Genomic DNA, 13,169 nt, shown 5'->3' on the forward strand with positions numbered 1-13,169 from the left:
CTATTAGCCAGCGCTTAAAGCGCTCCTGCTCAAGAGGTTCCTCAGGCACGATAAAATCCTCGTTGCCAAGGCTCACCTCATCCTCGGAGAGTGGAAGGTAATTACTGTCCTTTGAATCGTCATGTATGGCCTGTTCATCAGGGCTAACTCGCCCGTTTTCCCGTTCCTCCTGTTCGGAAGTTATCTCCATGAGGTCTTCATTATCTTCGACATCGTCCGGAGTATTGTTTTCTCCCGTGCCAGTATTGCTGTCTTTTCCACGACGTGACTTAGAGCGGCGCCGCTGACGCCGGCGTTTTGGCTATATCACAGGAGGTTCATCCTCAATTGGATCTTCTTTGTCATCTTCGTTAGTTCTTTTAGGTGTACCCACCATGTATACGTCGTAAGAAGAGGTGGCCGTCCAGCGTCCGATAAACGCCGTGTTTTGGCCCTGCTCCTCATCGGCGTCGTCGTCCATACCGTCGACGTCTTCGGAGCCATAATCGAGCATGTCGGTTAAATCTTCAACAGTGGCTATGAAGTGGGCGGTGGGTGGGAAGCGAAGTTCTCCGTCATCAGCCTCCAGTTCGAACCGGATATAATTCGGCTGCGAGCCCCCCCGCTAAGGATAGTGCTTTTTACGAGTTCAACACGTCGCCCAAAGGCGAGTGCCGAAAAATGTCCGTGGAGCTGAATTCGACGATCGAAGACCGATCGAGCTCGACGCACGTGGACGCACATGGTTCGGAACCTGTAGCCAGAAATGAGTCCGAGGCTCTGGTGACACAGAATCCACTCGAGGTTGGGTCTGTGTGCGGCTCTGACGCTGCTGGGACTGCGGCATCCGTCGCGGGGTTGAGGTTCCCGTCTTTGGATGGCGCAATCTACTCCCCAGAGCAGTTACAGGTGCTATTTCCTGGGCATGGTCCGTTGACAGATTTAAGTCATGTTCATCGTGGTGACGGTGAGCGGCTGCCGTGGTCTCGAATCCGTCAAACATCAAGTCTTCGTGGGTATCTGTGATGTAGTTCAAGCTCCCGAATCTGACCTGACGGCCAGGGGCGTAGCTATCGATCTGCTCCAGATGGCCAAGCGAGTTGGCCCGTAGTGCGAAGCTGCCGAACACGAAGATCTGTCCGGGAAGGAAGACTTCTCCTTGGACAACATTGTCGTAGATGATTGAAGGGGCCATCAAACCATTTGAGGACGACACAGAGGAACTGTCAATGAAAGCACCAATGTCGGTGTCAAAACCGGCAAATCTTGGGTAGGGGGTCCTGAACTATGCGTCTAGGGTCGATGGTAACAGGAGACGGGGGACACAATGTTTACCTAGGTTCGGGCCCTCTCTATGGAGGTAATACCCTACTTCCTGCTTGATTGATCTTGATGAATATGAGTATTACAAGAGTTGATCTACCACGAGATCGTAATGGCTAAAAACCCTAGAAGTCTAGCCTGTATGACTACGATTATGATTGTTCGCCTCTACAGACCTAGCCCTCCGGTTTATATAGACATCAGAGGGAACTAGGGGTTACATAAAGTCGGTTACAGAGAAATGAATCTTCATATTTGGTCGCCAAGCTTGCCTTCCACGCCAAGGAGAGTCCCATCCGGACACGGGTAGAGTCTTCGGTCTTTGTATCTTCACAGCCCATCAGTCCGGCCCACGGTCAACAGGCCGGACGCCCGAGGACCCCTTAGTCCAGGACTCCCTCAGTCGTGACCCCCCTCCCGACCCCCCTGCGAGGCCGAGCCTGGAACGAGCCGGAGCAGGCGGCGACGCGGCGTGCCACCGCGCCGCATGCGTAGGCGAGTCCGTCACACCCCGTCGCCTCCCTGTCACACCCCGTGCGGCTGTCAACCAAGCCAGGGTGTGACCGGGGATTGTGCCGTTGTAGCTAAGTGAAAAGATTCGCCAAGTGGAGGAGGCGATTTGACTCATCTAGCCGTGGTAATGTTCTTGATTGGCTGGAAAAAACAATCGTCTAAGCAAACTGCAATGCTTTATTGACAACACATCTTCCATCCCATGCCGAACTACATAGTGGACTGCATTTTTTAGGTGGGAGGGTACTGGATTTGCTTGCTAGTTGTGCATCGTTGGGCTTGTTTGTTTTGGGCTGTGAGAATTCGTTGGGTCCGTTGGGGCGTAAGACGCATTCGGCCCAAGTCGGCATGTTAGCACGGCTGGTTCCCTGTGTGCTGTGTGTGTGCTCTAATTTTTAGTCCCACCTCGCCCGCGGAGAGCGCGCTTGACCTGTTTATAAGCACTGGTTATAAGCATCTCTATCGAACTCCTCTGGTTACTTGTTTGGGCGCTTATACACGGCGCTCGCTACCCTTAATTCTCCGATCTATGGGCCCATGTGTGCCCGGCCCCATGCAACGTGGCTGAGAACGACTTGCCTACTGTGGGGGCAGACCAATTACGAGACTGGCTGGGGCCTGGTTTCACCTGGGTGGCATATTTTTTTCCGTATGTGAGTCATTTTTTTTGGAGTATATATATATATATATCTGGTGGTAGTACAAATGATGTCATTTGTACTGCTTGCACGAACGTTGCGGACTGCACTACGTGTACCAAGTTTGTGTGTTGTGCACTGCATGAAAGTGACTGCAGCCCCTCTTGTTCTTCACTTAAGCATGTATTGCACTTCATGTATACACTTTGTGAACTGCCTTATATTTCTTCGATGAACTGTATTCACCTTTGTTTAGAATGGTCTGCGGATTATATATTTTTAGAAATATTAATATTAATGGTCTTTTTTCTATAATTACTTTTGTGGACTACACGTGGACACATCTGTACTGCTAATGTTTACCATTGTGAACAACATTCATCTTTTTTTAGGTATGATGTGTAGTTAGAGTACTTAATTTTCTTTATTTAACGTTGTTTTTGAATATGTTTTGTATCTGTGTAGTATGTTTTGGTATCACACATTAAATTTTTCAAAGTTGTCTGGATACTTGTTCTAATACAAACTCAGCAATAAATACCTAGTGCAAACTAAGTTTCAAGTGATTCTGCATGACAAGCAAACTAAGTTCAGCAAAAGTAAATGATCACAAGCAAACTAACGATACATAAGCAAACAAGAGAAAGACAATTTGATGATAATTCTAAAACGACATTGTTTTTACAAAAGAAATGTTTGATATGAAGCAACGGACATAATCAAAACCTTGCTGACATGAAACAAGGAACAACACAACTACTAAAGTAAAATGAAACTAAACATAGCCCTGATTATTTCTAGTTGCTGTATTGGATTACAGCCTTGTTCTTCTTCTTCTTCTTTGCTTCTTTTTCTCTTTTTGCCCTGTCTAGACCCATTATGACATCGTAGATGATTCTCCATGACTCATATATTGCGAATGCATCTATTGCTGCATAATTGATCAGCTTGTCTGGCAGCGGGAAAAATCCCCATAGAGTATGGTAGTGAATGTCTATCATCCTACCGACAACATCAGCCAAAGAGTCAAACTCCTTTTTATTGTATGGGTCTCTCCATTCCACCTGAATATCAATGCAGTTGTCGAAGTTGATCTCCAAGCCTGATAGCTTCAACTTGCTTTTGTCTCCTTCAATGGCGAATCCGACGAAGGTGTACTCAGCATTCATGAGGAATTTGTCTAGATCCATTGGCCTGCAAGATGTTTGTATAGACTGAATATAGTTTATTTTTTAGAACCAGCAATGTTTTTTTGTTTTTTCTAAAACTGGAGTGCAATATGAATACCTGAATCTGTTGCAGTGAGTAGCTGCTAATACTTTGTACAACATAACTAGTAAATCTGATAATAGATTGCATAAACAATGCATGTATGTGCATGTTTGTATTCTTGAATTGAATTTCATACATGTTTTATATAGTAATTGTGCAGTTTTGTATTGTTCAGGCAAATAATTTGTATTTGGTAAAACAAAATAAAACTGTGCGTATCGCTAGATCATATAATTCAAGAATTGAACACATGAGTTACATGGAGCCAGATGGAAACTGTCAATGAATTCCTATGCCATGCTTTTTAAAAATGAGAACCAAAGTTTAAATAGTACAGATTGATAGTTATTCTGACCTGTGTTTAGCTGCAGAGATGTGGAAGACAAGGCATTCTTTTTCTACGCATAGCTGGAGCACTGCTGCCCGCTGTGGCTTCACGTAGTGCGTGTACTCGACATCAATGCCGACTAGTTTGACGGGCATTCCGCCGAGATTCCTCCTGAGCGTGGACAGCATCTTGTCCATGTCTTGACCCTTGCTTGTGCAAACGACATGGAGATTGTGGTTGCCGTGGAGGTCGACGTCGTGGAGCTCCCCAGTGTACCTGCAGCGCTGCTTGTACAGAGGTGCATCCGCGATGACTCTCCGCTGCTCTCTCATGTTTGTTCTGGAGAGGGAGGTTAGTGAAAGGAAGTGTGGAGAAGGAGATGCAATGGGGTTTTTGGGGGGGACGAAGCATTTGTGTTTTCTCCTCTGCTCTCCTCTGCTCTCCGTGATAGGACGTGGGAGTGGTGGAGCGGGGTGGTAGCGTGGTGGGGCTGTGTTTTTAGTTACGTGGCAACTACAGAGAGGTTCTGCTATGAGGAGGCTGTCTTAGTGCGTTGGAAATCCGGAACGTCGTTGCCTCTTTTTTCGTGACAAGTTCAGGTATGCACGCAACTGCTAGAAAATGTGATGATTGTGTTTTTGGTGAATTTTCCTAGTAAGTGCACTTCTTTGCTATCACAACAGAACTGCATATGTCCACATAGTGTATTGCATGCAAGTGGAATTTATTTTTCGTATACTTAATTATATCGGATCAGGATTGATGTACGCACATTTAGTTTTTTGATGGAGTTCTTTCTTTTTTTCTCTTTTTTTATATTTGATGGTGATGCAGCTTTTGTGTGGATGGAGGGAATTGTGGGTAGGGGTGTCGCTCTGCTTTGCTTAACTAACAGGGCTGCATTCTTCATTTTGGCCATACTGCAATGCAGTAGAAAGAGAACTGCATTTCAGAATAAGAATACTTCGTGCTTCCACGTGACGAACTGCATTGTTGTACGTCGCGGACTGCATTTGTACGTTGACATCGGGCTTCCTGTGTTTTATTTATTAGAGCGAACTGTAGTTTCTGGCAGTGCCCACACACATTTTTTGTTGTTGTTGTTGTTGTTGTTGTTGTTGTTCATTTAAAAAATGTTTCTCATTTTTCTTTGATGTTTTATTTTTGTACTTATTGTTTTTTTAGTGGGTCGTGTTATTTTAACTACTCTAGCGTGTTGGGCCTGTGTTTGGGGAGTGAAGACGCATTCGGCCCAAGTCGGCCTGTCAGCACGGCTGGTTCTCAGTGTGCTATGTGTGCGCCCTAATGTTTAGTCCCACCTCGCCCGCGGAGGGCGCGCTCGACCTATTTATAAGCGCAGGCGAGGCATCCGTATCGATCTCCTCTGGTTACTTATTTGGGCGCTTATACACGGCGCTCGCTGCTCTATGCTCTCTGACCTATGGGCCCATGTGTGCCTGGCCCCATGCATCGTGGCTAAGAATGACTCGCGTGCTATGGGCGTAGACCTACTACGAGACTGGCTGGGGCCGGTTGCACCTGGGTGGTCAATTTTTTTAATATTTTCTCTCAGGTATTTTTCCAATGTAGGGGCGTGCACTTCTTAGTAAATCATATTGCACTGCATTCATCAGGTTTCTGTACTGCATGTGCACACATTCCGCACTACACATGTTTGCGCTACATTTTTGTGCACTGCATGGGTCGCATTTTTCTTTATTGTTTTTCCTCTTACGTATCCTTTTTCTAGTGTACGGGTGTGCACTGCTTTGTTGGGTCTGTGTGCACTACATTCGTCATAGTCCTGTGCTGCAGGTGTACACATTTTGCACTGCGTGCATCCTTTTTTGTGCCAAAGTTGTGACTGCTTATACCAACGCTGCCGACTGCATGACTTACATTTAAGGACTGCATCGTGTGCAGTAATTCTGCGTTGTGCACTGCGCAAAAGTGCTTCTCTTATGCTTCATTTTGAGCATGTACTGCACTTCATGCACACATATTATGAACTTCCTGATATTACTTTGGAGAACTGCATTCACTTTTATTTAGAATGGTCTGCGGATTATAATTTTTTAGAAATAATTATTTAATGATCTGTGGTTAGTTCGTGGGAAATGCTGCAGTCAAATTGCACCTTTTTTGGGTCCTTTTTCTTTGGTAACATAAGCCTTCATTGATTGTCCTTCATTCTTGGTAACATATTTTTCATTAACTCCCCTTTAATTTTCAGTTTTGACCTTTTTGCATTCCTCTTCTATAAATGTAGGCCAACTTCTACCCTTCCTTTGCAGTTCATTTCTCCTCTAGCCTCAACTTCTCTCCTTTCTCCAGCCTCTCTTTATTTTTTTTCCTTTTCTAGGTTTTTGTTGCGATGGCTCCAGGCCCCTGCGCGAATCTCTCCTGCAGCGGCCATGGTTGTGGTGTGCCGACGCACTGTGATTGCTCAGCTTGCTCGCAGGCCCGTCGTGCTTGTCGTGTGGGCAAGGTCTTGTGCCGAGCTGGGCGAGCGGAGCAGCTTGCATATGGCACAATATTCACAGAAGGATTGGATATGGGCCACATCAACGTTGCTGCGTTCTATTCCGCCCTGCATCGCCGCAGCCTTAGCCGCACAAGTCCTTTGGTCCGTCAGCTTACGCCAACAGATGTGGAGACTCACTACAAGATGGTATTTTTCTGTTAATCTGATTTTTCTTTGTGTTTTCTATTTTTTTATATAATTCCATACTAGTCTGAACTTCTAGTTTTTTAGGAACGCACTTATTTTGTTTTATTGAAGTGTACTGCACTGTGTACTTATATCTTGTTTTTATTTTTTTGCTTGTGTGCATGGAGCTCGTGTTTTAGTTTGCATGGTTACAATATGTGAACTGCTTAGATATTAGATGAGCACTACTAGTTTGCACAATTTTCCCCGCTTGTACGGTTTGTACTACATGCAGGTAGCCTCAAGAACTTCATGATAGTTAGAAGCGTACAACATGTTTGCAAGTTCCGTACTACATATTTGATTGCGTTTAATCTGTACTGCTTGTTGGACTGTTGCACACTTCATCTAGCTCGTGTCTGTACTGTGTGTAGTTTTTTACTGGTCTGTGCAAAGTATGAGAATTGTACTGCTAGTATCGTCGCCAAACAGTTTTTTTTGCAAAAAATCCCCCAACGAGCTGTTAGGTATCTCCGGCTCAAGAAGAAGGGAATTCTCCAAGTTGTTCTTGGTAATGGACACCTGAAACCAGCCAAGTACAGTGTAGGCATTGACGGGCGGCTGTGTCTACAGAAAGGCCGGAAGGAATTTGTCATTGATAGTGGCCTGAAGTCTGAGCAAGTTGTTGTCCTCAACTTCTTTGAACTCGAGGATCGTACGGTTAGAATCACATTTGACGTGATTGGTTAAGGTTATGAGGTTGATTTGTAAGAAGTACTTTTGCGTGTCAAACGCTTCATCTTTTGATGTGTTTTGTAATAAGTGCTTTTGTGATCTGAACCGCTTGAATTATTATTGAGAACTTCGTGCTGCCAGTGAGCTAACTGTGGATCAAAATGTGTCAATGTTTACTCTAGACTGCTATGGTGTACTCTATACATCATTTCTCTTTACATGGTTTAGTTGAATAACTCATAGTCAACGGAAAATTTGTGTTTACACAAAATTTAAACTGATACATAAGTCATACAGATAAGCAAACTTCTATTTATATGATTAATTTATTGAAGTTCATCTATTTGGTCATTAACCTGCTGCTTCTTCGCGGTGACTGGAGCGTGTCTAATGTCGCATTTTCTTTTGTTTTCCGTGGCGGTGTTGCTGGTCCTTGTCTCTGTACCATTGTGTCTGTAACCCCCCGCGTGCTGGTTGATGGCAGCTTTCATTTTCCAGCGCCGTGAACTGCATCCTTCTTTGCTCCTCGCGTGCTGATTGATGGCGGCTTTCGTTTTCCAGTGCTGTGAACTGCATCCTTCCTTGCTCCTGCGTGCTGATTGATGGCGGCTTTCATTTTCCAGCGCCGTGAACTGCATCCTTCTTTGCTCCTCGCGTGCTGATTGATGGCGGCTTTCGTTTTCCAGTGCTGTGAACTGCATCCTTCCTTGCTCCTGCGTGCTGATTGATGGCGGCTTTCATTTTCCAGCGCTGTGAACTCCTTGCTCCTACCTTGTTTTTTGAACATGGTGTCGTCGTCTGTTGTTTCTGTACAGCAGCATTCCCTTGTGGTGGTCTTGTGGGCATTGTTTCTTCATGTTCTTCGTCCTCTTCACTCTCTTTACTCTCTTCTTCCTCTTCCTCCTCTTCTTCATTTGCTTCTTCATAAGCCACTCCTTCAGTTTCTTCATGTTCTTCGTCCTCTTCACTCTCTTCTTCTTCCTCCTCTTCTTCATCTGCTTCTTCATAAGCCATTTCTTCTTCAGTTGTGTCACCATCTTCTTATTTGATTTCATCTTCTTCCTCTTCCTTGTTTTCTGATCTTGTTCTTTTGGGGCAGGTTCTTGAATTGTGTCTCTTCCTCTTTTTGCAGATGCTACAACGTCTCGATTTCGTCCATTTCTTAGTGTTGTGAGTGGAATATCTGTTTGGTTGTGCATCGCCATGTGCTCGGTTTTCTTGTTCATTTCTTTTTGCACATGTCCTGGAATTGTGGCCGCTGATTTCATTACATGTCTTGCACCTTCTTATTCCCAGTGGGTGACCATCACTGTCCAGCTCAGGCTGTGGCTTACTGTTTTTGTCATCATTTTTCTCCTTGCATGCAACCTTTTTCTGGGTTTGTAAGTGCATCTAGTGCCCCTTAGTGATTTTGGTGTATTGAAGACTTATAGGTTAAGGGACTAATGTGTTTATGAGTATACACATGTCTATAAGTCTATGAGGAGTTTGATATTTACAGAGAAAGTCGACCCCTAAAAATGAAGTTCTTCGACTGAAGACTTCCTGAAGACTTTGAAAGTGAAGAAATTGGTGTGACCTCGAAGACTTGGTATTCATTCGAGGAACATGAAGCATGAAGACTTTTGTTTTCGTAGTTTCATTTTCCCTTTCTTGAGTCATAGGAAACACCGTCCTGTTGAAGGAAGGTCGAGGAAATACTAAGGAAAATTTTCCATGTGATGCTCAACTCAAAATCCTACACCTACCAATCCCTTCGAGTGAAGCCATTGGAAATCTCATACAGTTAAGTCAATTTCTTCAGTGACAGAGATGAAGTTCTTCTGGTCGCTGAGGAATTTGTTCTGACTGAGGAGTTAGGAATCCGCCAGTGCGGATTGCCTACACAGTGAGGAACATGATAGCCCTGAGGAATTTGATACTCAAATTTCCGACCGTTGCTGTGCTACGCGCCAGCTGTCCCAAAATATCTACCCACCTAACGGTCAGATTATTGAAGGGCATTTATGTCTTATCATGTCGGGCTGCTCCCTAGGCTACAAATAGCCGCCCCCTACAACCACTAGCTGGGTGGCTACTCCGAGAGAAACTGACACTTGTCATTTGAGAGCATCCCATCCTCCGAGGACTTTGAGCGAAAATCATCGAGTGAGGAAAACCCAAACCCAAACACCTACAAACCCAAAGTGATTGAGCATCACTGAAGAGATTGATCCTGCGTGGATCCGATGCTTGTTACCTTTGAAGACTGTGCTTCTTCCAGACGGTTAGGCGTCATGGTCTAGAGCATCCAAGAGGAATTGTGGATCACCGAGTGACCGAGTTTGTGAAGGTTCGGAAGTCACCTGAAGACTTACCACGAGTGATTGGGCGAGGTCTGTGTGACCTTAGCTCAAGGAGAATACGGTGAGGACTGTGTGTCCGGGACTGTGTGTCCTCAGGTTTAAATACCTAGCCGCTCCAACCAGATGTACAACTAAGACAACAGTTGGAACTGGTCTACCAAATCATTGTGTTCACCAAGCTTACTGGTTCTATTTCCTCAACTCTTTCATTTCCTCATTACAGTTGTTGTGTGCTTGTTCATATCTGTTTGAAGACTTTGACTGAAGACTTTCTCAATTTCCTTAGTTTAATTTCTTCAGTCTATTTGTCTTCATCCTGTGTTATCCTGTGATTACGCTTTCTGTACTCTGTGCTTGTCTTCATTTCATCATGATGACCATGCTTGTGTTCTATTATGTTTACTTTTGAGTACTTATTCCGCTGCTTGTAGTTCTTCGCTAAGGAATTTCCTCACCTGCAAATTCCTCAGTGAAGAATTCATAAAAATCGCCTATTCACCCCCCTCTAGTCGATGTAACGCACTTTCAGGGTTGCGTCGCCCCCTTTCTTCCTTCCTTTTGTGTTTGAAATAGGAGGTGGAAGAATTGTTTTTTTTTGATAGCAACAGTTGCACTGTGTTCGGTATTTTCTACTTGCTCGGCATTATTGTCATGCTAGGATTTCTCTGCTTGCTTTAGTTTTGCTGCTTCTTCTTCTTCTTTGTTGAGCACATCAACTTCCTCGATCAGTGCCCTCATACCAGACAACGCTCTGTGGCATCCAGCGTCGGACCTTGTCGCTCTGTTTGCAAGGTCCATTGCTATTTCTGTCAGCAATTTTCTACGGCAAAAAGCGGAGCTTCCATCTGGTGCTGTTTGTTCGTAGTCTCTTTTGTCAAACATTGCATTTGATCTTGCGTTTCAGGTGTATCTTTTCATTCTGTACACCTCAGGAATCTTGAGTGCTCTCAAATGAGAAAGCATGCATAACACATGACCGCAAAAGAGCCCTGCAGACAACACATGATTTCTTTGTTTTGTAAGTGAACTGCATGAAAAAATAAACACATATTTTATTCGTTATTTGTTCATTTTAAGGAAGTGAACTTCACTTGGTTTTGTGAATTACTCATGCATGTGGACTTTTAAAGTTCAGTAAGTGAGCTTTCGTGCATGACTATCACAAATTAGGATTTTTTTTGCTAGCGAGTCGCACCGGTGTGTGTCCAGAGTTTGCACTCACATTCGTAGACACCTTTCTGTTCATCGGCGACTACATGGAAATTATGCCTTGCCTAGTCAAATGCATCCGATCTGTTGTAGTGGTGTACGAGATACTTTGTCGGGTTCTCATGGCACCGTTCTGCTCTGAACGCAGCACTACGGTAGAGTGTTTCTTTGATATCTGCAAACACTGCCCTTGTATACACTTTTGATAGCTGAACTTCGAACCCAAACTGGGTTGTTGTCTTTACCTCTGACTGCATGATCAGAAATGCACTGTTACGAACCAGAGAAATGATTTTTTGTTTTGTTTTTGTAGTTATATTTTAGCAGTTTTTGATGGAAATTTTGTTTACCTCATTTGCTACTATCTCTGCGTGCTCGACGGCCTTCCTGGTCTGAATGCACTTGTCCACCTGCTGAGTAAACAGATGGAGATCATGCTTCTCTTTGACAAAGTTTTTCTTCAGTATGCGGTTCATGCTCTCGCTTCTCTGCGTGGAAGTCATCCGAGCACAGAAAATTTCATTGTAGTAAGCCGAGATCCACTCGTGCCTTTCATCCCATAGCGAAATCATCACTTCGTCGTTTTGCAAGTTGTATTTCTGAATGAGGTCCCTCCATGATCGTTCAAATTCTGACGGCATTAGTGGGTGGTTCAGCACCGCATTGAGGTCATCCTTGAGTTTCTCGTGCGCCTTATACAACAAGGCGAGGTGGTCTTTGTACTTCTTCATGATATGCCACCGACACAACTTATGTAGTGCATCTGGGAGGATAGTTTTTAATGCTACCTTCATCGAAGAACACTGGTCTGAGAAGGCACAAATAGTGTTTTTTATTAAGTTGTTTGTGTGTCTGTAAGATAGATGGAAGAAATATAAGTGTACCAAACAAACGTAAGTATACAGGTGTTGTTTTTTTGTACCTGTGAGCATGCAGATTGGCGGCTTGTTGTTCATACACCTCAGAAATGTTTTGAAAACCCACTCGAACGACGGTATTGTTTCATCTCGCATGAGGGCAACAACAAATATGGCGCTCTGTAGATGATGGTGCACTCCCACAAAGACTCCCATCGCCATGTGGAATTTGTTAGTTTTATATGTCGTGTCAAACGTAACGCAGTCTCCAAAATCTTCATACGATCCTTTGCAACTTGCTTTGGCCCAAAAGATGTTTCTTACACGGTTATCTGCATCAACATCATAATCATAGAAGAATTATGGGTTTATCTTCTGGAAGAAATCCAGAAGTTTCTTGACGTCATCTTGGGAATCTTCTCTGGCAAACTTCTGTTTCCTGCATTTCAACCGACAGAATGCTCAAATGATATGCTCTGTGACGTGCTTACTTGTTTACCTAGTCGCGGCTAGTATGTCCCATGTACTGCAGACCACCGGACATACGCGACAGCGTTGACATCATCTGAGCGTGTGTGTGGTTGTCCAGTTGCATGTCTTTCACTAACTGGTCAATCAAAGGATCTTCTCTTTTGTGCGATCGCATGTGCAAAAGCATCCCGGGGCTTTCCAGCATCTTGTGATTGTGGTTGAGTTCAACCATTTCTATCAAAAAATTTCCATCCTTCCTCTTTTTGACTCTAATTTTTGCCTTGCAGTCAATCCTTTTTGATGTCTTCTGACGTTTCCGGTTATAATCTGACACAGTCTCCTTGTGCGTCCCTTCTCTTGAGCGGACAATGTAGGCATTTGTCCTGTGTTTTGCCCTCTTGCGTATGCCAAACCCTGCACATCTTGCATAATTGTTGTAAAAGTCCCATGCCTTGTCGTACATGGTGAACTTCATTCCAGCGGCAGGTATGAGGTTCAACGGCATGTTTTTATCCTGCATTAAGTGCAATGCTCTATGAGATAAATTGTTATGTTCTGTTTTCAAATACGAGGAGTGCATACGAGTTTAATAAAGCATTGCAATGTTCCTAAGTTTTCAGAAGAATCGACTGTATTAGATGTTAGGTCAAACCTGACAAGAAATATCAGTGTGCATTGCAAGTTATCTGAATGGACTGCAAATATTATTATTTTTTCATAACATAAACTTACATGTGTGTAGATTCGTTCACCTGATGGTGTTTGCAGCTTGTCGGGTTGTATTGGACTTGGCGGGGTTATAGCAGATCTGTGTAGTTGAGGATCTCGCGGCGGCAATAGTGAGGAGGA

The 13,169-nt window shown here is 44.1% G+C and overlaps 2 protein-coding genes across 2 annotated transcripts; both read right to left on the reverse strand.

Moving 5' to 3' along the window:
* Nucleotides 1–3,250: 3,250 nt before the first annotated feature.
* Nucleotides 3,251–4,385, reverse strand: LOC109735109 (3'-5' exonuclease-like). Its single transcript, XM_020294319.1, has 2 exons — nucleotides 4,081–4,385; nucleotides 3,251–3,647 (listed from the first exon to the last, which is right to left on the reverse strand). Exons 1-2 carry the CDS (start codon nucleotides 4,383–4,385, stop codon nucleotides 3,251–3,253), a joined length of 702 nt encoding a protein of 233 aa, XP_020149908.1.
* Nucleotides 4,386–11,057: 6,672 nt separating this feature from the next.
* Nucleotides 11,058–12,825, reverse strand: LOC109735108 (protein FAR1-RELATED SEQUENCE 5-like). The gene is made up of 5 exons (XM_020294317.2): nucleotides 12,396–12,825; nucleotides 12,280–12,288; nucleotides 11,915–12,181; nucleotides 11,343–11,800; nucleotides 11,058–11,243 (listed from the first exon to the last, which is right to left on the reverse strand). The coding sequence occupies exons 1-5, from the start codon at nucleotides 12,823–12,825 to the stop codon at nucleotides 11,058–11,060; spliced, it is 1,350 nt and encodes a 449-aa protein (XP_020149906.2).
* Between the last annotated feature and the right edge of the window lie 344 nt (nucleotides 12,826–13,169).

This window comes from Aegilops tauschii, chromosome 4 (assembly GCF_002575655.3).
Source record: "Aegilops tauschii subsp. strangulata cultivar AL8/78 chromosome 4, Aet v6.0, whole genome shotgun sequence".
NCBI classification, from domain to species: Eukaryota; Viridiplantae; Streptophyta; class Magnoliopsida; order Poales; family Poaceae; genus Aegilops; species Aegilops tauschii.

Bases quoted from the DNA above. Each gene is read 5' to 3' on its own strand.
- LOC109735109 (XM_020294319.1), bottom strand. From the start codon at position 4,385: ATGAGAGAGCAGCGGAGAGTCATCGCGGATGCACCTCTGTACAAGCAG. The intron at 3,648-4,080 runs GTCAGAATAACT...AACATCTTGCAG, and splicing joins ATCTCTGCAGCTAAACACAG to GCCAATGGATCTAGACAAAT.
- LOC109735108 (XM_020294317.2), bottom strand. From the start codon at position 12,825: ATGCCGTTGAACCTCATACCTGCCGCTGGAATGAAGTTCACCATGTAC. The intron at 11,801-11,914 runs GTACAAAAAAAC...GTGCCTTCTCAG, and splicing joins GCCAATCTGCATGCTCACAG to ACCAGTGTTCTTCGATGAAG. The intron at 11,244-11,342 runs GTAAACAAAATT...CTGATCATGCAG, and splicing joins CAGAGATAGTAGCAAATGAG to TCAGAGGTAAAGACAACAAC.